This window comes from Chroicocephalus ridibundus, chromosome 29 (genome assembly GCF_963924245.1).
Source record: "Chroicocephalus ridibundus chromosome 29, bChrRid1.1, whole genome shotgun sequence".
Taxonomy (NCBI): Eukaryota; Metazoa; Chordata; class Aves; order Charadriiformes; family Laridae; genus Chroicocephalus; species Chroicocephalus ridibundus.
In genome coordinates, this window is record NC_086312.1 from 449560 (window position 1) to 477185 (window position 27626).

At 52.1% G+C, this 27626-nt stretch overlaps 1 protein-coding gene across 2 annotated transcripts; it reads left to right on the forward strand.

Moving 5' to 3' along the window:
• Positions 1-953: 953 nt before the first annotated feature.
• GMIP (GEM interacting protein) lies at positions 954-25648 on the forward strand. 2 transcript variants are annotated; one of them, XM_063318910.1, is made up of 23 exons: positions 954-1474; positions 2809-2946; positions 12738-12831; positions 12921-12996; positions 13637-13700; positions 14319-14444; positions 14709-14773; positions 15257-15367; positions 15607-15687; positions 16860-17048; positions 17158-17295; positions 17741-17931; positions 18457-18578; positions 18828-18914; positions 19043-19141; positions 19227-19366; positions 19656-19844; positions 19922-20059; positions 20171-20367; positions 21546-21840; positions 23272-23392; positions 23880-23979; positions 24058-25648. In XM_063318910.1, exons 1-23 carry the CDS (start codon positions 1246-1248, stop codon positions 24374-24376), a joined length of 3309 nt encoding a protein of 1102 aa, XP_063174980.1. In that variant the 5' UTR covers positions 954-1245; the 3' UTR covers positions 24377-25648. The 2 variants fall into 2 exon arrangements, with proteins under 2 accessions (XP_063174980.1, XP_063174981.1); XM_063318911.1 differs by lacking the exons at positions 954-1474; positions 2809-2946 and adding an exon at positions 5596-6050 and having other exon boundaries at positions 23880-25648.
• Positions 25649-27626: the final 1978 nt, after the last annotated feature.

Here is a 27626-nt window from a genome sequence, read left to right on the forward strand (position 1 = left end):
CCTACAAAAAACCAGCCGCAAACATTATTTCTTCATTTCTAGTTCCGTCAGAGATGAAAATCCTCCCAGTTGACGGATCCTATGCCGTTTTTAAGACGTTTAGCCCTGCTTTCATGCGTGGGGCTTATTATTTCTATTTATAGGACACAGAACAAAGGGTGTTTAGATGCTTAGGGCAGTATCTAAGCGTGCTTTAGTGCAAATAAGCAATTTCTGATGTAACTACTTTCTCAAACATGCCACCTTACAGTTGGTCTGTGTAATTTTTGGGAATAATCCCACGTAATTTGTTGCTTTACCTTTTCCCCGTGCCGGGCACAACCTCCTCGCAAAGGGCCTTCCCGTTCCGTAAAAAGAAAAAAATATCCCGGCGCGGGCGGAACGCCGCAGACGCCTGAGGAGTTTCGGACAGCAGAGAGTTAACGAAAGGCGGGCAGGAGGACGGGTCTGATGCAGCAGATAGGCTGGGAAGTGAGTAATTTCACAACTCCCAAGAGGAATGTGGAAAATCCGCACGGCCTGACACCTGCCCCAAGGTTGCAGACTCGTCTCTCTCTCTCGTCCCACGCAGCCTGCGCGTAGCAGCGGCGGCACCGAGGGTTCGGAGATTCGGGAGCCCGATGCAGCGGGGACATCGGCAACGGCTCCGTTTTCTGGTTTCACCAGCAAACACCGGCGCTTGGGGTAAACCCAGGGGTTTCTCAGGAGAGGCGATGGCTTTCTCCCCGTCCGTGATTTAGCTGAGGAAGGACAACAAAAGCGATGGAAGGCGCTCTCTACAGCTCGCCGAAACCAACGTTCTTACTTGCAGATAATGTTATGGTAAATAAGAGAGACCGATACGGAAATGCAGCGCTGTTGCATATGGATATTCGGGGCTTGTTTTTGATATCCAAGCCTCGCTAAGAAAAAGTTTCCTAAACTTGGGTTTCCATTTGCTGGGAAGGATGTGAAGAAACTGGATAATTCAAACTTGCTTCGGTCATTTCTCCAAAACCACCGGTTGCAACTCTCCTGAATCGCAAAATGAATAAATGCTGAGAACATGAGAATTCATCCCCTACCTTCCTTTTTTTTCCGAGTGTTTTGTCTCGCCTCTCCAGCGGCCGTTGCAGAATGCCGCTTCGCCGCCTTTCGATGAGGGGGAGCCGGGCTGAGGGCTCACCTGGGGGGTGCGCGCCCCAAAACCCAGCCTGAGAAAAAGGCTCAAGCCACTGGGGACTCGGGGAAGCTCCACACCTTGCCATGAACGGGCCGGGAGCCCGGGACAACGCCGCTCCCGCTGGCATCGCAGCCGGATGGCCAGGCAGACGCCTCCCGCCAGGCCACCAGCCCCATGGCCAGCGGCCGGTGTTGATCCAGAGTCCTCGGGGCGGCACCGGCCACCCGGACCCCACGGAGGTGTTTCGCGTCACCACACACCTGAGGAACATCGACGGGAAACTTCAGGACTTCCGCGAGCTCTTCCGAAAAGGTAAGTATTTTTCAATCCGCTTGTTTGCTTACAAACCCAGCAGATTCTGTTCAGCAGAAGCGATCCTGCCTCATTCTTGCTGCATTATTTATGTAAGACGATGAATTTAGGCAGCCCTCAGACAATTCAGAGTGGCTTCTTGCTGCGCAGATATTTAATTATGTAAACGTCCTTTCCCGTAATGAATTGCATCAATAGATAAAATTTCAGAGCACTTAACCATCTAAGTGCACAGGTTTCCTCCAAAAGCGATGCAAAAACCTTTCGAGTGCCCTTGACGGCAGCTGCAATTACTCACGGGTGAGTTAAACGGGCTGGAAAAAAGGGTGCCCGCGCTGACCCCATTGGGAAAACCGGGATTCCTCGCTGGGAAGGAGTCCGAGTGTCAGGAGAGGAGAAGAGGCTCAAGCTGGAGACGCTCTGGGGAGCGGTGGGAGCCCAAGTCACAGCCTGGAAACGGGCTCCAGAAGAAGTGCCGCGTCCGGCACGTCCCCCTCTCCCCCTTTTCCCCGGAGAGCCTCCGTCCTCGCAGGACGCTCCAGGCTGGAGCCCAATAAATAGACCTAAACTGAGAATTGGGAAAATTATCACAGGCTCGGCGCTGCTCTAGGAGCTGCGGGTTGGCAGCATTAACGAAACCCCTTTAACGACTTGCTGGAAGAAGCAGCCTCCCGGAGGAGAGCCACCCTCCCCACGGAGGCATCCCGAATTCCCTCTGATCCTGCCTGCCCCACCCACGGCCGCAAGCTGTAGCTGGAGGCCACGGTGACGGCCTTCCCCCAGGCACGCCCGACCAGTTGGGTTGGCCACGCTTCTGGAGCCAATCCCTAACCACCGCGGCGCTCTTGGCTTCGAGACGTCGGCTTTTAGCAGCCACCAAACTACATGGAAATTCAACCTGCCTGGGCTGGTTCTTCCGCCGAGCATCTTTCCGAGCGCTCGGCTTGGGACGATGTTCTTCCCACGGAGCTTGGCCTTCGGATGTAAAGACAGGACGATACACGATGCTCCTGCAGAAGGAAGCGGGGACGTTCATCGCTTGAGCTCGTGGAGTAGAACCCGGACAAAAGGCAGCGTGGGGGCTCACGGAGGGTCCTGGCCCCGGTGACCGGGCAATTTCCACATCCATCCCATCGCCGCACGTGGGTTTTCTGCTTGCTTCGGTCTTCGGCATTTCTTATTTTCTGTTTCGTGCAGAACTCGAGTATTTAAGGAACACAGCCGGGTACCCGTACCGCTGTGCTGAAGTGAGCTCCTCCCGGGAGAGGTGAGGAGGAGAGTTTACGCGTGCAAAAAAAAAAAAAAATCATAATTTTTCCCCTTCTTAATTTTAGGAGAAGTTATCTCAGCTTCCATTGAAGGCAAACTGGCAGAGTTACTGCAAGCCGTCTCCTCCTTCCTGAACACGTATCCTGCTTTGCCCGGGGATGCCGTCCAGCCTGCCGTAGCAACCCTCATCGCCAGCGTCAAGGGTAAATCCACAACCTTCGTGCGCCCCACGAGCGCTGTAGCTCCTGCCCTCTGCTCGGCGGGGACGGAAAGCGGGGACGGGCTCAGCACAGGCACGCGGGTCTCCCCGCACACGTCGGTGCCGACGCTGAGCAGAAGTCAGGGATCCCCAAGGTTTGTTCTTGCCCGGATCCCCTCCTTAGGGAAGACGGTGCTTTTAAAAAGCACGAAAGCGAGATAAAGGCTTAGACACGAGCGCCTTTTATTTGGGTTGGCCATTGTGCTGGCAAACTGCACCTCTCTCTCTGGTTTCCACTAATAAAAATGCGTTGTGTTCGGTTGGTGACGGCAAAGAATGAAAATACGAGGCTCCGGGGAGCCGTTCGTGGCTTGGTGATGCCCGTCGGGGCGAGCAGGCGTGTGTCAGGGCTTCTCTCGGCGCTGAATTCCTCTCTAACCCCCTGCAAAATGCTTTCGTGTGTTTGTTTTGGCAGCGCGCGGCAGGGGGAGAATTAGCCTGACCCACGGGATGATCGTTAACGGTTGGTTTACGCAGTCCTGGGGGGTTACGGGGGTGTCCAACACCACACCGACCTCAGTCGGATGGTTTGAAGTTGAATCCGTAGCGCCCTTTCTGTCCCTGTTTAGCACGTTGGCGTCTTGGGAGCTCAGATTTACTTAAATCTAGTGGAAAATCCTCACCTGAAAACCAGCCTCAGCCTCCTGAGAAGCAAAGCTGGTTCCTGGCCTTTGTTTTGGGGGTCGGAGGAGCTTCAAGGGGGAGCAGTGAACATCGCCTCCCAATGTTCGGCGTCCGAGCGGAGCCAGGATGGGCGCGAGGCCGTCGGCGGGGAGCTGGAAGGAAGGAAAGTGCCCCAACCACGGCCCCGCTTTCACTCCCCGGGTTCTTCCCTCCCCTGCCTTCAACAGACTTTGCCGGCGTGAAAACGCACTTGCCTTCGAAAACAGCAGCGGTGACGCAAAGGGAAGTTTAATGCGACCTCGCAGGGGGTTGTCACAGGGCTCTGCAGTAACTTGCCGTTGTGCTCGGTCTAAAATAGGGATTAAAAAAAAAAACCAAAAAAACCAAAACTACCAGAAAAAAAAAAAGTCCCGGGTTAGAAATGCAGGTGGAGTCTGCGGGCTGCGTTGCGAGGTTTTAAGGTTTTACCATCTCCGCTTTTACCGAAATAAAAAAAAAAACCAAACCCAAAGGCCAACCGAAAAAGAACGGGCTCATTCAGCAAGAACGTCTAGGAAACGGGAAACGGGCTGGTGAGACCGGGAATTGGGATCCTGAGTTACGTTCCTGGTAAATGCGGAGCCGTACCCCTTGCTTTGTGTTAGCTTTTATTAGCTTTTTTAAAAAATATAATTAATTGGAGGGGGTGTTGCTGTACTACGTTGCAATCCTTTTGGCTATAAACGCCTTTACACCCGAAAAAACGCTTTTTTGGAGCACTTATCTGTAAATGAAGCACTTTGCGAGCAGGGTACGGTAATCACACCTAGACCAAACATCGCAGAATGTTTAGTAATCGTAGAAATTATAAAACTGAGGCGCAGGCCAGGCAGGATTTGCCAGGAGAAGCTCATCGCGCTGATCCCAGCGGCACTTCGCCGTCCTTTGTGCATCCCGGTTCCGCTTCTGAAAGCCAACCGTCACCTCCGGAGCCCGAGCAGACACCGTCCCGCTCGCGCCTGAAACGCCCAACGCAGAAGCAGCGACCCTGAGATCCCAGGATTTTTATTTTTTTTTTTTTTTTTAAATTAAAGAAGCGTTGATGACCAAAAGGCCAGCTAAATCTTACCTCTGGCTCGTGTCTGGCTGTCCTCGGAGGGACGGAAGAGCCTGAGGATTTGCCGGCTGCGACCGCCGGGAGAAATTTTGCAGAGGAAACTTAGCGGCGTTCCTGGAGTCCCCAGCAGATGCCGAGGAAAAGGAAAGTGTGTTTTTTTGGGAGCCCAGGGCCACAAGGTTGCATAAGAAAACCCAGGGGTTTTAATCAGTCACTATTTAGCAAAGAAAAATCAACAGTTTCACCCCTGAGCACAAGTTCGTCTCTCGACTGTCACGTTTTTGCTGTCAAGTTTCTCTGATATTCGCAGAGGAGAGAAGTTCCCTTCAGTCTCCGCTCGCGTCGATCCAGAATCTTTGAATAAACGTTTTCTGTTCCCCGCAGCACGGTTTCATCCTTAAATCACCACCGGTATTCCTCAACCAGAGGCAAAATTCACCAGCTCTAAGGACGGCAGCGCTAGCGATCGGCAAACCAGCTCCTGGGGAGCTGGAGCGCGTCTCCCCACCGAGGTCCGGATTTAAAGCCCCGCGTCCCCATCCACCGCCCGGAGGGGGCTGAAAAACATCTTGAGGCAAGCGATAGCTTTTTCCCTCGCTCGTCAAAAACGCATGAAAATCGTCAGGGCTTGGTTTTATTTAAGGCACAAAAACCCTCCAAAGTTTGGATGTCGGTTTTGCCGGGCCAGGGTCTCCGTAACAGCCCCGTGCCGGCGAGGAGAGCAGAGGGACGGCGGCTCGGGGGAGGACCGCTGCCCAAGATGCTCATCTTTTCCCTCTTCTGGCCCCTCTTTTAACCCAACAGCCCTTGCCCCGCACCACCAGCCGTTTCTCCGTGGTTTGTTGGGGATATTTGGGAGGACGGGTGTTTCTTTGGAAGCAGAGAGCGTTCTCCAGCCAGAAATACCGAGGCTGCCGCGAGAGCTCAAAGCGCCGAAGGCGGGGGGGGGGGGCTCTGAAACGGTCCCTTCTCTGCTATTTACCGAGAGACCTCGGAGTTATGCAAATGGCGTGATCAGACAACTACACGCCGCACCGTTTCCTTACGCGGAAGCGTGTCGGCAGGAAGCAGATCTGGTGACAGCAGCCGCGCTCACCGCCGGGCGCTTCTGCCGGTTCTTTCGGGCCGGTCTTCTTCACCCGCCGCTATCATGGGCCTCTGGATAATTTCTTCACGTCTGATCTGATCGAGAATTTGGGGGTTTTTTTGGTTTTTTGTTTTTTTTTTTTACTTAATTCAGCTGTGATTCAAAGCTGGGTAATTTGGGATTCTGCTGCTTTCAGACCAAAGCACGGAAGATTCAGCCATGGGAGACCCAGAACCAAGTGGTACGTGACGGCATTTGAAACAACCTTTTCTAACTGTTTGTACCGGGAGCTCTGGGGGCACGGTAGGACGTATGACGCAGATCAGCCTTGTCAGCCACCTCGGAAATAGGGGTTCTAGAAAAGAGCTGTAAGTTCCTCTAACTGGGGTTTCCATGAAGATCATAGGAGGGTTTGGGTTGGAAGGGACCTTAAAGCCCACCCAGTCCCACCCCCTGCCCCCCGCACACCTTCCACTAGACCAGGTTGCTCCAAGCCCCAACCCAACTGCTCAGTTCTCTAAGTGTTTCTCTGGCAGATGAAGTTATTCGATGCGTTTGTACCGGACATTAACTTCTCTAGGAGGAAAGGATGCAAACCACCCTTTTTTTGGGAGGCAGAAGGTGTAGCGTTTTCTCTTAAGAGGTTGGAAGTACCCAGCGCTGGTACTTGCACATCATCAGCTCCACTCCCTCCGACCAAAAGTTGCTCCACGTCCTTGTTCTCAAAGGTGACCACCTTAATTACGAATATAATCCGTTTAAATTGGAGTAACACTGACCGACGGAGCAGCTGAGAGGTCTCTGGACCACCTGAGAGCACAAATCCTCCTCCCATCTTCAACAGGGCCCAGTCCCTGGCACTTTGGAGGGGTGAAAAAAATCTCACTGGTTCTGTAATCGTGGAAACATGGGAGGCCACGCTCGTCCTTTCCCTGCTGCCACGGTCCAATGCATCGTTATCCTTGCAGCTAGAAAATTCTCTATTTCAGCTTGCCTTTCAGCAGCTGGATCCCATTGCGTCTTTGTCACGAAAGTGGCAAAACTGTTGGCTTACGCAGAGTTTCTGTAGCTCACGATGACACTCGGGGACGGTTACAGGATGTCTCGGTGTCTTTGATAAACTCAATAAGCTGAGCTTGTTTGGGAACTGTATTGTGAGACCAGTTTTCTTCCCACCCTTGCCCCCCAGAGCGCGTTGGTGTCTTCAGCACAACCCCTCGGCAGAACCAAGCTCCAGGGTGCTCGTGGTGCAGCATCGCGTGCAGAGACGCGCGCAGAGCCCGTTCCTGCCCCATCTTCCTCTCCCGGCCGCAGCCAGGGCTCCTCTCCCCGCCGCGTTGCACGAAAAACTCACGTTAGGCGACCGCCCCATGTGTCCACCTCCGCTTCTCAGGGCTTCCAGCCTGGCCATCCGACATGCGCAGCTAATCCACAACCTTGGTCTCATCGAGCACTTGACCAGGAGAGATGGTGGTACCACTCTGATCATTTAACGAACCCACCATAAAGCAGGAATGTCTCGATCCCTCTAGGAACAACCCTGTACATTGATTAAAGATGTATTTTTAGGTTTGGCAGTGAAAAGTCTTTCAACGCGCGACCAAGAATCCCACGTTGAAGGTGACATGACTGTAAAAGTCAAATGCCCTTGAGAAATCCAAGCAGGCCGTATCCACAGGGCGCCTTTTATCCCCCCAATCTCACCTGGTCAGGAGGTTTATTTGACAGCTCTCTCGCAAAACCAAAATGACCGGTATAAATGATTTTGTGCGGTCTTATTTTTTAGCCAGTAAGCGTCCCAGCTTCGTCCTTCTGTTGCTAACTGGGAGGTCCTTTTACCGCTTTCCAGCACTGGGAGCATCTGCTGTGCTTCACCACCAGTCTGATTTCTTCTCGCCATCACCAACCTTTCCTTATCCTTAATATTGAAGAAACAAGCAGTGAGGATTTTAACGTAGTTGTACTTTTCTTACTTAAAAAGGCAGGTTTATTAAGTAATTAAGTATGGCAGGGGGCTGCCATCTATCAAGACAAGGCTGCTTTACTGATATTTTCCCCTAAAGCTGGCAATCACCTCATTCTTATTTCGCAAACTCATGCACCTGCGCTCCGTTTCTGCTGGAATATTTGCATTCTTTTTCAATAAATCGATGCATTAAGTGGAAATTCTCCTTTCCCCCTCCCCCAACGTGATTCATTAATCCCCTCGTTAATACGTACTGCTATTTAAGATGCCTGACCTTGTTAGTGTTTCCTGTCAGTTGGGGGTGATCGCGCCGTTGGGTGGCGGTTCCGACCTCCTCAAAAATTAGCTTTATTTGTTAATTCGGTTTTTGCCAAGGCCTTTGTTCCACTGAAGGAGGAAGAGGAGGCGAGAAATCGGAGTGGCAGATGGGAAGTGGTCTCGGGTTTGCAAAACCATTGTCAAGGAACTTGGATTATTGTGTTCTAAAACCGTTATTCCTCGGGCAGATGGAGATGCTGATCTAAGCTTCACTGCCGGCCGCAATCGGGGTCTCGTTGAGGGGCGTCTTGGTTAAAGAGGGAGGATTTCACGCAGGAGTCGAGAGTTTTCAGACTCATTTGGTGTAATTCAGTTCGCCCGGCGGCGTGGCTTAGCAAGCGGGGGATTTTACGCAGACGCTGCTAAGAAGCCTGAGTCCTTTTATGCAGAAAGGGGAGATTTACCCCGGCAGAAAAATTCAGCCATTGAGTTGCAAAGCGCAAGACTGAGGGCAGAGAAGAGGGAGGCGCTACCGGGAACAGGCTGGTGATGCCGAGGTTTGGTGGCGAAGTCGCGCTGAGCTGGGGTTTTAAACATTTCCCTCATTTCACGGTAACTGCAGCCGAAAGGGAAGCGATGCTTCTGCTCAACAGCAGAACGAGAGTTTTTCCTGTTAAAAATATCCGCCCTGCCCTGCACACCCACCGCTGCCGGAGCTCGCTCCCCCCGGGATGGCGGCAGAGGAGAGCGGTGAGCTCTCCAGGAGGGACATGATGGAGATGAGGTGACACGTTTGTCCATCCAAGGATGGGGAAGGACTTGGCTGGACAGTTGGCCCCCTCCGGCGCGAGCGTTGGCCGCGCGGAGATGTTCTCCTTTAGGATGCAGGTCTAGTGCCGACACTGGAAGGGGGTTCTGCTGGAATCATCTAAGATAAGAAGAATAAGGACATGCTGGAAGGGGTTTCTGCTGGAATCGTCTAAGATAGGAAGAATAAGGCCACGCTGGAAGGGGTTTCTGCTGGAATTATCTAAGATAGGAAGAATAAGGACACACTGGAAGGGGTTTCTGCTGGAATTGTCTAAGATAAGAAGAATAAGGCCACGCTGGAAGGGGTTTCTGCTGGAATTGTCTAAGATAAGAAGAATAAGGCCATGCTGTCCTTCAAGAAACATAGGTGTTTCTTAATTTCCAGAAAAGTGACTTTCTAGATCAGCCTTCCAGTTGTCAGCGAGTTGTCCAGTAAGATAACTGGTTTTAAATTTAATTTAAATTTGTAAATAAGGCTGCAGAGCCGTAGCGAATGGACAAAGGAGCGAGCCGGAGTCTCTCCGAGCCCCCGGTCCCACATCCAAGCGCTGCAGTAGGGGCTCTGCCACCTGATCCTCACTGCCGAAGGCAAGGAGCTTTGAGTAGGGTTGAAAGAATAATTAGTTGATGGATGTTTACGGGAGCGGCAGCAAGCCTGCCAGGCACAGGGGCTCCATTTTCCTCCCAGCACAGGAAAACGTGCAGAGATGTTTCCGTGTTTAGCAAGCGGGCAATCAGGAGCGCACGGTTCCTCAGGGAGGCACCTCCTGAAGGTGTCCCAACAGACGGCGGACTGATGACAGCTGTGACAACGAAGACCAACACATTCAAGGCAATTGATTTCCTTGATGAGATACGTGCGAGGCACATGAATCATTCGGCCCAGATCTCCACGTGCCAATAAAGCCACCCGAGAGATTTCAAATGGACGGGATAAATCGGCGCTGCTCCTGAATGAGAAAGGCGGCTAGTAACATCAGCTACAGCAGGGCTAGGAAAACTTCTTAGGTTCAACTTTTCCACCTTCCTACTTTCATCGTAGCATTATCTTATTGAGATGAAGCCAAAGACTTGCAAGAACCTGCGGTTCTTGCTTTATCTTTTGGAGCCCGACAATAGCCGCGTTCAAAAGCGGAACGTTTCGTTGTGCCCATCACCAGCGCTGCTCACGTTGAGTCACTTCTTCCTGTTGTACAAATCCTCTGCTCGTGGTAAACAGGGGAAGCGGCAGATGTCTCCCTGCTCAAAGGACCGAGGGTAGTTAGGATTCAAATTAAACCAGCACGCCTTGGATTTGTCGCGTCTTGGATTACGAACAACTTGTGTCTCTTCCAGATAAACCAGAGCGAGATGTTTGGTCTCACGGTCACCCGCCAAGTGCGAAATGGTGATTTATCACGACTATTTATCACGACAAAGCAGGGCGGGCGCTGGCTTTGGTTTGCAGCTCTCGATTAACATCAGCGGCGCTTTTAAACCCCTTCCCCAGGTCCCCCAAGCGTGGTGGGCCCTTCTGAGCGGTTCCTTGCGGCTCCTTCAGGCTTCAGTGGTTTACGGTAAAAAAAACCCAGGCGTGTCTTCACACGCTTTCAGTGCCTCATTTCACTTTGGACTGAAACGGTCAGAAATCTTTTAAAAGAACAGCCTAAATCTGAATTATTTGCCCAGCAAAGCTCAGAGCGTCCCTGGCCGATTTCTTGGTGCAGAAGGGAAGGCCCGCGGTGCTCAGCGCTGACTACCAGGGGACGCGTGGCTTCGGTGTCCCACCCAAACCTCTTCATTTGGTTCATAACGAATCATAAAAATATTTCTATTTTTAAGCTGATGACAGGCTGAGATGGGTTGACGTTCACAGCTTGGACACTGTAACTATGTCATTGTCAGAGAGCACTTTCATTGGACACCGAACGAGGAGATTTGCGGAGAAAAATATCCCTAATACTTCCGTTTTTCTCTTAATTGTACATTCAAATACTTTCTCCGCGTTGTTTGGCATCTTTTTATAATTTAAAAACCCCCATATGCATCCACACATCCTCACAGTCTTCCTTATTGTCCAGACAAGCCAGTCTTGTGCTTTTCTACCCCATTTTGGCTGGAAGATGATCAGGATCATCCTGGTGCCCATCAGACGGGTGCCGGGAATTTTCTGCAGTCATCGTCTCCGCGAGTCTGGGTCGGCAACTGTCTGGAGGGTTAAGGGTAGACCAGCTCCCAGCAAAACTGGACTTGAAAAAAATCTGGATTTTTCAGGACTGAGACAAGGCCCGGGAGTCGCTGTAACTAAAGGAGACGCCAATTGACTTTTCTACCAAGCACCACTTGCTTCTCGCTGTCAAAAACTCAACTACCAGTGAAGCAACTCTAGATTTAGGTCAACCACATCCTGTTTCCTGGAATGTCAAAAGGACAAAGAAGAGTGAAGTTTTCTCTTGGTTTTGTTTTTTTTTTTTTTACCAATTGTGCCCAGTTCCGTATTTTGAAACGTTCTTTCCTTTTGGTTTGTTTTTTTTTTTTTTCCCCAGCAACTTTCAGCCGGGGTCGATTTTAGTTTCAGCCCTCGGTGACGAAGGCGCAGCTGGGTGGAAAGTGAGATTAACGGCACCAATTACGCCATGTAAAATTAACGCGCTCGCCTCCGCCTCACTACACGTGCGGCTGCGGGCAGAAGGCGCTCAGACCGTAGAGATGGGTGGCAGGAGGGCATCGTGTGTCCCCCATCAAAGTGGGGACAAGCCCGTTTTATATTTTGCATGCCCGATAATTCATGCCCGCCGGGGACCGAACAAGGTGCGGGATTTCGTCATGTAGATGAGGAGAAATAAGCACGTACAACGTTGAGAAACGGTTCCTGCGCATAAAACATTGCAACACACGCTCAACTTGTGCAACGCAGCCCGCGGCGATGCCTGCTGTTTTCTCTGCCCAGGGTTCTGCCGACGCAGGGTTTGGTGGCGGTGTGGGGACACGCCACCACGTCCCCTCCATCAGGTCTGCCAGCACCGGGACTTCGGCTCAGAGAGGCTACAATAACGGTTTCTGCACGGGTTTCCCAGCCGATCCTGGGTCTCATTGCAAGCCCTAAAATCAGCTTCGATGTCCTCCCTGGACAGCCGCAGACTCATTTTCTGGGGATTCCGCCCAAGGAACCTCGATGAATTTACTGTTTCTAAAATTTTCTCTTGAATCCCATCTGGCCCTTGGCCTCACCTCGCCGTCCTTTGCCCGGGCATCGCGGTTTGTCGCTTCCCCGTGAGTCTGCGCAGGACAGCAGGGCTCAGCCACGCTCCCCGGCACCTCTAGAAACCGTCCTGCTGCCCTCGGGGAGGTTTGGGTCAGGCACAGTGAATTATGGAATGGTTTGGGTTGGAAGGGACCTTAAAGACCCTCCAGTGCCACTCCCTGCCCCAGGCAGGGACACCTCCCACCAGCCCAGGTTGCCCAAAGCCCCGTCCAACCTGGCCTTGAACCCCTCCAGGGATGGGGCAGCCACAGCTTCTCTGGGCAACCTGCGCCACGGGCTCACCACCCTCGCAGCAAATAATTTTTTCCCAATTTCTAATCTAAATCTCCCCTCTCTCAGCTTAAAACCCTTCCCCCTCGTCCCACGGCTCCCCTCCCTGATCCAGAGTCCCTTCCCGGCTTTCCCGGAGCCCCTTTAGGGACTGGAAGGGGCTCCAAAGTCTCCCCGGAGCCTTCTCTTCTCCAGGCTGAACCCCCCCAGCTCAGCCTGGCCCCACAGCAGAGGGGCTCCAGCCCTCCCAGCATCTCTGGGGCCTCCTCTGGCCCCGCTCCCACAGCTCCGTGTCCTTCCCATGGCCCCAGAGCACCGCAGGGGGGTCTCCCCACAGCAGAGGGGCAGAATCAGCAACACGATTTCTTCTCCAACTCCAGGTCTCGACAATCAAGAGAGGACACCTGAAAATAGGAAGCGGTACAGTGAGATATTCCGGAGCCTGGATGCCATTGAAATCTCCATTGGAAACACGTATGTAGAGAAACAGGGCAGAGATCATTTTCCGGATCTTTGCAAACCCTCATTTCATTTATTTAATCGCGTTGTTTTTCATTATGCAGGACAGTTGACATGTTCATCGGTGACGCTGACAGCACCGACGACCCAGAGCCGATCGCAGAAAGCGAGGTCATTCCGGTAGGCGAAGAAGGAGATCCATTTTATTCAATAAATTATCCATGTCCTTCGCCAAAGCGCACAATTCTACGTTATTAAAATTGCTTTTTGGGTGATCATCTGGGAAAAAAATAGTTACTCTTCCTTGACCAGACAGAAGGCAACTGCACAACACTCGGTTATAACGGCGACGGAGGTGGCAACAGGGCAGCTAATATTTAGGGGAAATACTCAGCCATTTACTGTTTGCGTTTATATTTTGCTGAAAAACAAGACGTAGAAATCGCCGGTTTAAGTTCTGCGTGCTAAACAGACCAGACAAGACAGCAAACCCAAAACACGTCCGAGAGTCACGCATCAAAAATCTTTACAATTTTGGCCTTAAGAAACAGAAGCCCTTTAAAAATAGAACTTCATGTTTTTCACTTGCTTCGGGCAGTGGGGGACTTTTGGGGATAATCAGCCTCGTTTCATGCTTTTCTGTATAAACAAAGGGGCTGGGAACTTAATTTTTCTCTGAGAGCCGCTGTTCTCGTGTGCGATGAGAGGAAAAAAAACCAAAACAGCTGGCCTTTTTGAAAAATCCTCCAAATTTCTGAATACTCATTTTTCTTCCCCCCCCCCCCCCTTTTCCTTTTTTTCCTTTCCCTCCCCCCTACAGTTGAGCCAAAGTTTCTGCAAGAGCAAAAACAGTTCAGAGAGGCAAGTGCCGGATGCCGTAACAGGTAAGATTGCTAATTAAAAAAAATCAAAGAGGCGACACGAGAACGCTTAATCACCCGGCAACTCTCCTGGCAGCCTCCTAACGACACCGATGAAAAATACCAGTGTCTCTGCTGGCATCACTCCTTTAAAATACAACTTAATGTTGGGTTTTGTTTTTTTTTTTTTCCACTTGCTTCGGGCAGTATGGGACTTTGGGGGGGATAAAATAATATTTCTCAGCTGCTTTCTCACAGATTTCAGCTGGAAACGTGTTTGAAGTCACTCGCTGCGGCGTGATGAAGCTGTATCAGGTTCCACCAAGGACCAAGAGTTCCTTCCCGCAGCTCCCCAGTAACCCACTAGGTCCTTCACTTCTGGATTTCAGAACAAATTAAATCAAAATATTTAATTAAAAATAGAAGGCAGAGGAATACACACGTCTAAATTACCTGGCACTTGCACGGTTCCACGGGCAGGACCGCGTGGGGTTGCCGTGAAGTAGATGATGGCGGCTTTTTTTATGGCTGTTATCCCAGTATTTCACAGCACCGACTCTTGAGACTCCAAATTTTGCCACTCTTGGGGAGCCCCTGCCCATCAGCCGGAGCCGTTCCGAACCGGGACTTATTCTGTTGCAGTTCAGGAGGCAGACGAAATGCTGATAAAATGCGAAGGCGGCATCGACGCGGCCCTCGAATATGCCAAGATGTGGTGTAAATACGTCAAAGAGCTGCTCAGCTGGATCGAAAAGCGTCTGAGCTACGGTGAGTCTGTGCATTTTCAGAGTCTGTACCCTTTTCGGTAGCTTTTTTTTTTTTTTTAAAAAATCCCAGCCAAGAACGCACCGTTGCAAACAAAAGCACGGCCAAACACCAACCCTTTTAGTCGCTTTTGCCTGGCGAGAAAGGCACAGAGTCAGAATTTCTTCTTCCCCGAACGATCCCCATTGAGCGCAATGACCCCCGGCTTTGACAAACCCACCCCCGTCCCTGGGAATCCGGCGTCTAACCCGCTCTGCCCTTTCACAGAGACGGAGTTTGCCAAAGGGATCGTGAAGATCGCAGAAGCGGGACGCAACGCCATCTCCCAGCAGGTAGGGTTCCTTCGGAGCGTTCCCTTCGGAGGAAGAGCAAACGCGAGGTTGTCCGTGCAGTAGGGTCCAAGCCTAAACCCTGCAGCAAATCCACAACCCCCCAAAACCTTCCTAAAACTCCCAGTATTGGACCAGTTCCATTCTTCCTCTATCGGCTTATAACACAGAGCCAGTATTTGCAAAATGAGACAGAAGGACGGACTGGGGAGTCCGTACGACGCTGCCCAGTATAAAAGCGGATAGAAGATAGCAGATAAATGAGACAGAAGGACGGACCGATGAGGAGTTCGTACGACGTTGCCCAATATAAAAGCTCTTCTGCTTCCAGCACCCTCCTGTGCTGTCTGAAATAATCCCCCCCCCCACTTACCCCATGTAGACACTCACCTTTCTGTCACCAATCTCGGCCACAGCTACCAAAAGCTCTTCAATTTAGGAAAGCCGCGGTCCCGATCCCTCGTTTTACATTCCCGTTTTCCGTAGCACAACATGCCCCTCTGCGCACTCTACAGAATGGTCCTGGAACATGACATAAAGGTTGGAAATTCAGCCAGCGAGACGGCGGGATTGCTCCAACAGAAGGAATTCTACCAGGTACCGCGTTTCTTTGCCGGGGCCAGAGAGTCAACGGGAGCATCAGAGAGAGCTAACGAGGTCACTCACCCCGGTCCGAGGGGGCGGAGGGGAAGAGAGAAGGAAACACACACCAAGTTTAAGGGAAAAAAAGAGGCATTTTGCAAGGCTTGCTCTCTAATGTCGTGCCCTCACCTGCCAGATACTTTTTTTCCACCCGCTAAGGAATTGTTGCCGTCCTAATTGTTATTCCTCTGCAGCCTCTGTCAGCCAAGAAGAATGAAATTGAGAAGTGGAGGAAAGAATTCAAAGATCAGTGGACAAAGGAGCAAAAGAGAATGGTAAGAGGCCAACAGGTGGGTCTGACCTTTAGGCCAGTCGCGGCGCAAAACGCCAAAAATAAACTTCTATGAATGAGCAGTAACAGGAAGGACACGGAGCTGTGGGAGCGGGGCCGGAGGAGGCCCCAGAGATGATCCAAGGGCTGGAGCCCCTCTGCTGTGGGGCCGGGCTGAGCTGGGGGGGTTCAGCCCAGAGAAGAGAAGGCTCCGGGGAGACCTTGGAGCCCCTTCCAGTCCCTAAAGGGGCTCCGGGAAAGCCGGGAAGGGACTCTGGCTCAGGGAGGGGAGCCGTGGGACGAGGGGGAAGGGTTTTACACTGAAAAAGGGGAGATTTAGATGAGATGTAAGAAATTCTTCATGTTGAGGGTGGTGAGCCCCTGGCCCAGGTTGCCCAGAGAAGCTGTGGCTGCCCCATCCCTGGAGGGGTTCAAGGCCAGGTTGGCCGGGGCTTTGGGCAACCTGGGCTGGTGGGAGGTGGCCCTACGCAGGGCAGGGGGTGGCACTGGGGGCGTCTTTGAGGTCCCTTCCAACCCAAACCATCCCACGATTCTATAACCAGACCACGGAATATGCATCCTGCTGTTGAATAAAAGGACTTTTTTTGGAAAGTACGCGCGGCATTCCGGCGCCATCCCACCGGTGCTACCTGCCAGATCCCATCACCTCGACTGCAGAGGCCGGCAGAGCGAGGATGGGGCTTGGGTTGGCACACGCTGGCGCTGGGCTGGTCTTCAGCAGAGAGGGGTCCCCTGCCCAGGCAGGCTCTGGGCCTGCGACCCCTCAGCAAAGCCCAGCTGCACACGCTCTGCCAGCGCTTCACCATCAGCCCCGTCGTTCTCCGGGGATCCCTGCAGGGGTGGAAGAGGCTCCTGGGCACCTTGCAGAAGGTGATCCAGGATGGCCAGGTCTCTACTCACCCTGTAGAGCAAACCCAGGGGGTCTCTGGGAGCTCCTGAACTTTGGGAGCAGGGGGACGAAGAACACTGATGTCAATTTGAGCAATGATGTCCATTGGAACCACGATGTCCATTTGAAGGATGTTGTCCATCGGAACCACGATGTCCATTGGAACCACAAGACAGGCTCTTTCCTTATAAGCAGAGTTACTGCTGTGGCTTGTTCCTCCCACCGCCTCGTTGTGCTTCCCAAACCCATTCCTTCTTCTATTCCAGAACGAATCCTTGTCATCCCTGCGCAAGTCCCGCTTGCAATACCTACAGCGCTGCGAGGAGCTGGAGAAGGCAAAGCACCTGAGTGCCAAGGCGGAGGACGAATACCAGAGCGTGGCCACCACCAACCCCGGCAGCGCCAACAAGCAGCTGGAGAAGCGACGCCGTTCTTGCGAGGAGGCACAAGCCAAGGTGATGAGTTCCGTCCAGGCTGGTATTTATTCCCAGCCATCCCACACGCATCTTCCCACCCATCCTGGCTGATTTTCTCCTCCTTTCCTCCGTTTCTGGTGGGGCACAGGTTCAGGAAGCAGAAGCTTTGTACAAGATGTGCATCAGCGACGCCAACTTTCGACGCCAAGAACTGGAGAAAGTCCGAGCACGGATCGTCTCCCATATTCGGAAGCTTATTTACCAAGGGGACGAGGTGCTGACATGGGTACGTGTAATCTTATCATTTCTCCTCTCATCCCTTTTTGAGGGAAACCGCTGTCTGGGATAAGACCTTCAGGATCTTCACCATTTCCCTGTTGAACCACCCTGTAACCGACCGTTCCCAAGCAGTTGGAATTAGGGGAGCGCTCTGGACGTTGCTTTGCTACCAACCTGCTACCGACAAAATCTCCCACACGTAATCACATTTGCAATTACTACTGCTTTGAGGACGCAGATATCCACAGAAAAGGTCTAGGGGAGGGGGGAAGAAAGTGACAATTTTTATCCCACCTGTGACGTAGAACTATCACCAAGCAGAAGCGCAGGTAACCGAGTTTGGGTAACGACAAACTGGAGACTGGCGAATGACTGTGAGATCCAGGGGAGGAAAAAGCACCCGGGCTTTGACGAGCAATTTTTTTTTTTTTCCATTTTCTTTTCCCTGTAAGGCCACTTTGCGGATGTTCAAGCAGCGGCAGACACAGTCAGAACAGATTCCAGTGGGATACCAGTACCTGTCTGAGGCCTGCAAGCCATACAAAGCCGGCGAGAAATACCTGGAATTCATTCAGGCTCTGCAGAAGAAAGACATTCATATGGAAGTGTTTGAGTTCGAGCCACTCGCTTCTGGAGGGCAGAGGTAAAAAAAAAAAAAAAAAGCGGAAAACTTACATCGTAGCTGAAAGGCCAGAAATGTGTGTTGCGTGGGACAAAATTGAGGTTTAAAAGACATTTCCAAAGTCACTAGCGACGCCGCAGCATCGTGATTGCTGATTACAGACGAGCCCAGGGCCTCGGATGTTAGGAGCTTTGTGTGGCTCCGCTAATGAAGAACCGATCTCTAAAGATGTGCTCGGTGCCTTCTGCTGAGCACGGGACCAAGAGCAGTCAAAACAGGGCAGCAGTTTCCTCCCTTCGGTTATTTCTATCGTTTGCCAAAGATTTGGATCCCTCTTTCCTCGCGTGGGTGCTGCCCGATTTCTAAACATTTCCTGCAGAGAGAAAAGGCGCAATTATCCCGAATAAGTTTCTTTTCCTAGTTTTGTGCGGGTGTTTTTACCACAGTCTCCTGGAAAACTCAGCTTACGCCCGCGAGCTACCTCCGTGGTGCAATATTGTCCGTTATTCTTTCACTGCTGGAAAATGGTTTGCAACCCCTTCGCAGGTCCCCTCCCAGCAGCAGAAAGAAGGTGGCATTGCATTACACCGGACCCTCTTCCGCAGCGAAGGACGCGAGCACGCCAGAGGAGACGGCCAGGAAGCAGTTCCCCACAAACGGTGAACAGAGTAGGTTGAATTGAATAAAGACGCCCCCGTTTTCTCTCCAGTCCCTGTAGCTTAATTTAGATGGAGGGGCCAAAGCGGTGGGAGAGGGTCTGCCATTCTCAGGGCAGCGCTTAAGACTTTGCTCAAGGTGGGAGAAAATATCGGCAAGTATTTATGGATTTTCACGGGAGCTCCGTTTGGACTTCACCCCCGTGTCGAAGTACCCCAGGGGCGCTCGGGACGGTCCGTCACCGTGCCCACCTTCCGCAGGTGCGAACAAATCCCTCTGCAGCGACACAGAAAGCCTGGGTGGGAGCTATGAATCCCGATCCCTGGACTCTCCCAATTCTAGCCCAGGTGAGAGGTGCAAAAATTTCCTGCCTAATATTGCCCCCAAAACCCTGAGCCGGGAATAAAGTCCACGCTGACCCACTTTGCGCATCACAAGGGCGAGAACAGCTCTTTATGTTTTCGCTCTTCTCAAGGCAACTCTACTAGGAAGTTGTTGAAAGCTCCATCCACCGGCACCATGTCCTCCTCGGATGATTTTGAAGAGAGAGATTCCTTGCAGACTTTCGAAAACGGTGAGCCGCACGCGCTTTTGCCCCCCAAGGTGGAAACCGCACTCCTGTCTCGGTTCCTTTTCACGCTTTAATGCTTTTTCTGCAGAAAACGGTACATCCCAGCAGCAGTTCAAGAACATCCTCCTCTCCAGCGCAGCGCAGACCCACCGGCTCAGGAAGCTGCGGGGTCCATCCAAGTGCAGGGAGTGTGACACCTTCATGGTCAGCGGCTTCGAGTGCGAGGAGGTGAGGGTTAGGAGACGTCGTTGCAGTCGCCTTGAGTGGGACCATCGTCCCCCACTGAAGGTCTGGAGAAATGAGGGGCCCCTCTGCAAAATTCAGTGCTTTTTCTTCCTCTGCATTACACAACGCGCATTTTTCTGTCTTTGAGTAACCCTCACTTGCCTGGAAGAACCCTCTTGGGGTTGGTGGGACGTCGGTGGTTGAGGGAAGAGGAGAAGTCCTCCACGTTCTGCCACTGCTGCGATGCCGGACCACAACCAGAGCGTAACGCGGGTGGGTTCTGCCGTTTCAGTGCTGCCTGGCCTGCCACAAGAAGTGTCTCGAGAACCTGCTCATCACCTGCGGCCACAAGAAGCTGCCCAACCGAGCACCCCTTTTTGGCATTGACTTCACGCAGGTTCCTCGAGATTTCCCAGAGGAAGTTCCCTTCATAGTGGTGAAATGCACCTCGGAAATTGAAGCCCGTGCCCTCGGGGTGCAGGTGAGTAGTCGGTTATTTTTGCTTCGGTTTTCTTTGTATCCAAAACTCCTGACCTCTCCCCGCTCTGAACCACGCAGGGGATCTATCGGATAAGCGGATCCAAAGCCCGGGTGGAGAAGCTATGCCAGGCGTTCGAGAACGGACGGAGCCTGGTGGAGCTCTCCGAGCACTCCCCCCACGACATCACTGGCGTCCTGAAGCATTTCCTGAAGGAAGTGGGTACCAAATCTCTGCCGGGAGGGTACCAAACCTCAGCCGAGCGCATTCCTCGGGGCCGGATCAGCAGGATGAAGTAACACGCTGCTTTTCCTCCCGTCTCGCTGCAGCTTTCGGCACCGGTGCTGCTGTCCCAGCTCTATAACGACCTCATTGCGCTCGCCAAAGATTTGCAAAAACCCGGGGAGGAAAAGTGGGACTGCGCGGGCTTCCCTCCGGATCCCATCCAGAGCATGAAGGACTTGCTGAGCAAATTGCCTGGAAGCAACTACAACACTCTGCGGCACCTCATCGCACACCTGTACAGGTGAGGAGCGCGACGGTTGTCACACTGGTTGGTGACAGGTCCGACCACAGGAGATCATAGAATCATAGACTGGTTTGGGTTGGAAGGGACCTTTTAGGGCCATCTAGTCCAACCCCCTGCCATGGGCAGGGGCATCTTCAACTAGAACAGGTTGCTCAGAGCCCCCTCCAACCTGGTCTTGAATGTTCCCAGGGATGGGGCATCCCCCACCTCTTTGGGCAACCTGGACCAGGGTCTCACCACCCTCAGCATGAAGCATTTCTTACAGAATCACAGAATGGTTTGGGTTGGAAGGGACCTTAAAGACCCTCCAGGGCCACCTCCCACCAGCCCAGGTCGCTCCAAGCCCCAGCCAACCTGGCCTTGAACCCCTCCAGGGATGGGGCAGCCACAGCTTCTCTGGGCAACCTGGGCCAGGGGCTCACCACCCTCAACGTGAATAATTCCTTTATATCTAGTCTAAATCTCCCCTCTTTCAGCGTAAAACCCTTCCCCCTTGTCCAATGGCTCCCCTCCCTGATCCCAAGTCCCTCCCCAGCTTTCCCGGAGCCCCTTTAGGGACTGGAAGGGGCTCCAAAGTCTCCCCGGAGCCTTCTCTTCTCCAGGCTGAACCCCCCAGCTCTCTCAGCCTGTCCTCACGGGATCCCTGCTGAGATCTCACAGGACAACCCTGTTGAGACCTCGCTGCCAGCGGAGCGCCAGATGTGTATAAGGAGAGCATCTGGGCTTCCTTGACCTGGGAGAGGCTGATCTGGAGCCAGGCAGGCAGTTATGAGGAGGGTAAAAAATTCCTTCATGGAAAGGACCACCTTGCAGCAATTAGGAGACAGTCTTAATGACCGAGAAGGACCAGAAGGTCCTCACTGATGGTGCTTCATAGTTAAAGTGAAGAGCAAGAGGTCAAGGAGTAACGTGAATCGAGCCCCTTTCACCCAGCTCTGAAGGCAGGTCACCAGAAGCAGCCACTCTCGTTCGGGCTGCACCGTCCAGACAGATCCAGGCAACTTCCGAGACTGTTCTCCGGAGTTTCCACGTACGGCCCAGAGCTCTGTTCCCTGTAAACAACGGGGTTTCTCTCTCCGCTAGGAAATGGGTGTTTTGGTGGGTTCCATCTGCGAACTCAGCGCATTCGGGTCAGGAGCTGGGAAGCCACTAACGGTCCTGTTTCCCTCCCCCAGGGTGGCAGAGAAATACGAAGAGAACAAGATGTCCCCAAACAACCTGGGCATAGTATTCGGGCCAACTCTGATCCGGCCAGGCTCGGGGAGCGACGTCTCAATGTCATGCCTTGTTGACTCCGGGTATCAAGCCCAGATTGTGGAGTTTCTCATTCAGAACTACGAAAGGGTGTTTGGGATGGATGACCTGCCTTCATCCTTATCCCTCGGATGTGAAAATCCTTTGCCAGAAGCATCGACAGAAAAGGAGGAAGGACCTCAGAGCCCAAACACAAGCCAGAATGTAACTCTAGAGGTAGAGCTCCCAGACACTGAGCTGGGCTTACTCACCCTGCTGTAGAGACAGGAAGGTGGGCTAGCAATTAAAGAGAACTTTTTTTGTTATCCGTGGAAAAAAAAAACAAAAAACAAACCGTTGCCTATCAAGAGGGTTATTCCAAGAGGAAGGAGCAGAGAGCCTGTTGCACGTGGAGTGGGAGAATCAGGGGAAAAAAAGATAAAAAAGCTACAGATCACCCAGCAGCTTCTCAGCCCCCTCGGGATGGTGGTTTTGCTCCGCATTTTAGATGCCAGTCGCTCAGAAAATTTAGACCCCAGCCATTCCGCTGCATCCCTGAGCAGTGGCCGCGGACCCTGGTTTTTCCACCCCCTGCTACTGGGCCTTCTGCGTTCCTCCCAGGCGCCACGGCTCTTTCCTCACAGTATTCCACAGCACTTTAAAAACACAAACGGGCACAGCATCCCCGAGCCGGAACACGGTGGGGTTTTTCTCCCTTTTCGCCATTGTTTGACGAGCAAGAAAGAGGAAATGACTTTCCTAAAGTTAAGCCAAAGGGAGTGAGATCTGGGTCCGGGGATTCTCTGCCTCCTGCTTTCAAGTCACGGGCGCTTGTGAGCCAGACTGTGCGTCTGCAGCGGCCGCGTCCACACCTGACACGCGGTAACACTGCTTTCTCCGTGTGCCCAGCTCCCCGAGGAAGCAGAAATTAGAATAACTATGATTGCAGTCGAAATAAAATCACCAGGGTAGACACGATTCACTTCTTGCGCGCAGAAACCCGGCAGGGTTAATAAACCTTCACAGAAAGCACTTTTGAGACACACACACAACTATTGCTTTTCACTATTTCCAAAGCCGTTTTTACCCGCGCCTGCAGCGTGACCGAGTTCCACCGAAGGTGTCACAAACCTGTAAAAAGGGGAGTTGCTTCTAAGGGTGCTCTCGTTTTGCCATTAATAACGGCAAAGCCCCCGCCCCGGCGACCTGATCCTTGTGCAAACTCACACTGGTCCCACCCCAGCTACGCCTCCCGAGCGCTGCCGTGTCCTCCACTCATCCTCCCGTTACGTGTTTGACGGTAATTACCGCGCTCCAGTGAACGGCTTGGTTCCTGACGTTTCCCCTTTTTGCTCCGAAACGGGCTACTCCAGTGTCCCGCGGGACAGGGGAAGCGGTCTCAGCACCCCGGGGCTGCTTTCTGGGTGAGCTTTGTGGCACGGATGCTGGAGCTGGCAGGTCTCGAATCACGATTTTCCTCTCGTGTGACCTCCTGCAAGCTCCTTCCCTACTTCCCCCAAGCGTTACACACAATCTAAGAGACGTCAAGGCATTTTTCAGCTCAAGTGGTCGCCTCCTCTAACAGCATTTTGGGGTGAAGCGGGAGTCGACTGTGTCTTCATGTCAAATAAGAGTCCTGTATAAACACTCATGGCTTTTTCCCCACAGAATTTCCCCTCCAAGCACGGTTTAAACACGGACTGTGCGTCTGATAACTCGTCTTCCAGGGAAGCCATCAATGAGCTGACTCTGGAGGGAGCCCACAGTCCGGGGAGCGTGGACGCCCCAGGTAAACGAAGCGGGGATTGCGATGGGGTTAGAGGTTGGCCGGTACCGTGTTTGCTGGGTTTCACGCCTCCTGCGGGCTTCCGCGTCACCCAGCGGAGAAAGCACGGCTGGGATGTCCCCCTGGGCGTCGCTGCTCAGTCTTCGTGCGGGTAATTTCTTGCAGAGCCGTTGCCTCGAAAGCACATTTTCTGCTCTTCTCAGGAAGGGCTTTTTCCCCCGCTGCTGCCTCAGCTCTCGAGCCCAATCACCCGGCTTCAGTGCACCTAGGCGAGCTTTAAGAATATAAGCCCGATTCATATCTTCTACCTCTTTCAAGCGTGTATCTTGCTGAATTAACGAAGCTATCAGAGGGAAGCGTTTTAGCCCCTTAAATGCCAGAGGTTTTTCAGTATCCTTTCTAATGGGAAAAGAATTCAGCAGCCAAAACGGTCATAGAACCTTATCCCGAGACAAGGTTACTAGGATAACCGTCTAATTTCTTTGTTCAGACATGAGCGCAGGTGTTGGCTCTGAGCTGGAGGAGCTGGAGGACCCCGCGCAGGAAAAGACCGACAGCGATTCGGACACGGTCCCAGGGACCCAGCCCAGGTGCCATTTCAGCCGACAGCCTGTGAAATATATTCGAGCACAGCCGAAAACGAAACCAGTCATTCCCAAATCTTCCAGTTTGCCCTTGAGGACCACCGCGTTAGCCAACGTGGCAATGGAGTCTGGCGCAGAAGGCAACCCGACTGACAGCAGCTCCAAGACAAAGGATGTCCTGGAGGAGAGCAGTAGGAGCAGGAACAGCTCGAGCGACACAAGCACGGTCAAGCCGCGCTCGGGAGGGAGACAGCAGCTCAAACATTTTGAGATCACGCAGGAAACCGCCAGGATTGTCTCAAAGTTTAAAGTCGACGACACTTCCACATCCCCTGAGCCTTCTCCGGAGAGCACGGGATCGACGGAGAAAACAGAAGACCTCAACCCAGGGACGTACCTATAGGAAAAACCTGAAGAATAATGGCTAACGGCAACGGAAAGTGAGACAGGACTGAAATCCCACGCCTGCCGAATGAAGGAACATGATGGGGTGAAACTACCGTCCTATTTCTATTTCCCACGCAGGCTAGAGAAAAGGCTCCTGCTGTGAACTACCCGGCAGGCCTTCGCCTAACCCCGGATTTGCTTTTTACTCCTTAACAAACCCATGTAAGCGATAAGAAGCAAACCGGACGGCTCTCTCTGGAACATGCCCCGCTTGGCATGAAGGCCAACGCGAGAAGAGGAGGAAACACGGAGTGCCTGGCTGGCCAGGCGTAGCCAGGAAGGAGGCAACTCCAACCGTGGACAGAAAACCTTCCCAAACCGTCATTTTTCTGGCAGCTGAGACACGTGCTGATTTTTCATCATTTTTATTTCACAGCATTTTGGAGCGTAACTCAGTTTTTGAGTGTCATAGACCAGGGTACATGGGCAAAGCTCACGTCGGCTGGATCCTTCAGCTGGCGCTTCCACTCGCCAGTCGGCGCAAAGCCATTCTGCAAAGGGCAAAAGACGCCGAGGTGGAGCCCATTTCTCCAGGACACAATTTCTGTTTCCCTCGAAGCACGTTGAGCTTCTGGAACGCCTCCACGTGAGGCTGCTGCCACACGAAGGCAGCAAAGCCCTGGAGCCCCCGGCAGATGAGAAGGTTTTCTTGGGTCTAAACCCAGGTCGCTGCGACCTGCGGGGTGTCCGTCTCCCCCGCGAGTGGGTTCCCCCGACGCCCCTTTCTGCCTCCCTGCAGCACATTTTTCTGTCCGCCAAGTTTTAAGGCAAGGAGAGGGAGGACTCAGTCCTATAGTGCCATCTCCTGACGCCCGCATGGCTTCCTACCCCGCTCCGCACTACAGGGTGGGCAGCCTTACACATTTCCTGGGCGCTGGGTTGCGCGTGCAGCACGGAATTCAGATCACAACACAAAAACTTCCGCACTGGAGCAGTTTTCCCATGATTACCATCCCCTGCGAAGACACTAGAAGCCACCTGAAGAGGCCAGAGCTAGAAAATACCACGTTTTCTCCAAACGGCTCGGGAGATTAAACGATCTACTTCACAAATTTCTTTTGTCTCATCAAAGGACCGTTAAGAAACAGGACCAAAACATAAAGTTGTAAAAGAAATGCTAAGGATCTATTCTTAGCATTTGTACAGTTCGGGCTAAAGAGAGTTTGCATCTCTGGAGCAATGTATATTTGTTAATACAGTGCTTTGAATTCTTGAATACTAAGTTATCTTTTACTCCTGTAATAAATTACTGAGTGTTTTATTATAAGCGGATACTGTATTTGTTTAACGTGAATAGGGAAGCCTTAAGTAAACACTTTCTGGACTATTACAAACACTGCCAAGTGACTCAGGTCTCCATAAAACAAAGGTTAACGCTTGCCCACAAGAATTTATGGTCGGAGGAACCAGCAGAGCTAGAATATAACACCCCTGGTAAAAAACCCTCGTTTCCTTTTCCTGCTGCACACTTAAATAGTTCAATTTTCTTTCATTCATCCTGCGCAGGAGAAACGCTAGGGGTTGGTACAGAACAACTCCTGCCACCCACCTCTGCCCTCCGCTTTTCCAGCGGTCCTACATATGTGTGTGTATATATATATTAAAAGAAAAAAGCCATTAGAGAAAATCTGCCAGCTCTTACCTTGTAATGTGTAATTTGTTGAGGGCGGGAGCTGCCAAAGCAACGCTTCCAGCCCGAGCTGCGCGGCTGCCAGGTCTCACTCGCGTGGGGAAGAGCTCAACGCAGGGTCCCAACCATCTCTTTTTCGAAAGCGGGGGAAAACAGGAGGATTTTTCTGTCACCCAGCCACAGGTAACGCGGTTTAGTTTGGAAACCGCGACGCTGAATTGAAGAAGAAACCGGGCAGGGAGGGGAGCATCGGTTCCTCAGTTCCTCCCAGCTCCTCGAGGCTGAATCTCCCCTCCCAAGGTGCAGCCTCAGCTGCGCTTACGTACGGCGAGGGACGGGCAGCAGCCCTGGGGAGCAAAAACAAGGGATGATCATCTCCCAGTTCAAAGCAGGAGCAGGGAAGCTCTTGAAAATCTCCTCTTTTCACCTTACAGCGGTGGCTGCCCGACACCCTCCCTCAACTCAGAGCCACGCCACGGAGGACGGCGGTGTTATTTGTATAATTGATAAGGAAAGCCATAGCAACCAGCTCAAGAAGCCTTTTATCAGCCATACAACCAATAAACCAACTTCTTCCTTTTTTTTTTTTTTTTTTTTTTTTTTCTTTTTCTAATCACCTCATGTGAATTCAGGGCACAAACCGGCTCATCTCAGTCAACGTGCTCCTGAGCTCCGGTCACTCCTCATTAAGGAAATTAAAGGCCCCAGGTCTTCACAAATAAGGCTCTCAGCTGGGCTGGACCCTGAAATGAATAAGGGAAATTCAAGCACCTGATAATTTTAAGCAGGGACCGAGAGATTCCCCATTTCTCGGAGAAGCCAGAGGGAGTTTGACGCTCGCTAATCACTGTTTCCTCACGACCAGGCTAGTGACAAATCCTGCCCCAAACTTCCTGCTCAGGAGCTCTTTAGTTTACCTTCATCCTTCTAAAAAATCAAAGCAAATAGACCTGCGGGTGTCAGGAGTCTCTGGGGGGAAAACCTTCCAGGCGTTCTAACAAAGCAAGGCGAAAGGCATTATATTTTATTCTTAAGGAGCTCGAGGCTTTGGTCTGATTCTTGATCCCATCCTTCTCTTTCTTGCCTTTTCCCCTCCCCATTTCAACTTTTGGCCTGTGCTGTTGTTTCTTATTATCTTAATGGGAAAAGCTAAATAGGGATTAAAGCACACCTGCCAGACATTTCTTTAAATTATCCCCAGAAGGAGAGTCTGGGCAAAAAAAAAAAAAAAAAAAAAAAGACAATTCAGGCCACTTATCGGCTGGAACCAGGCTGAATTCACAGGTGTTTCCTTTTGAACCATCAGCTCATCCTCATCGCCCGCCTTCGACCCTGATCCTAGAACATAAAGCCCCTGGTCTGGGCCCAGCCTGGGCTTTTGGTGGAGGGATGTGGGAGTTTGGGAGGGATTTATTGCTGTTTTCCCGGGAGTGGGTGTTTTTTTAGGAGCCTTTATGCTCTGTAGAATCCATCCTCTAAGGGTAAGATGTCTTGAATTATCTGGCTGTGCCTCTTGAAGTGTGATAGAGTCGTTATTGTTTGTTAAAACCCATCTAAATGCTTGGTAGCATCGTAA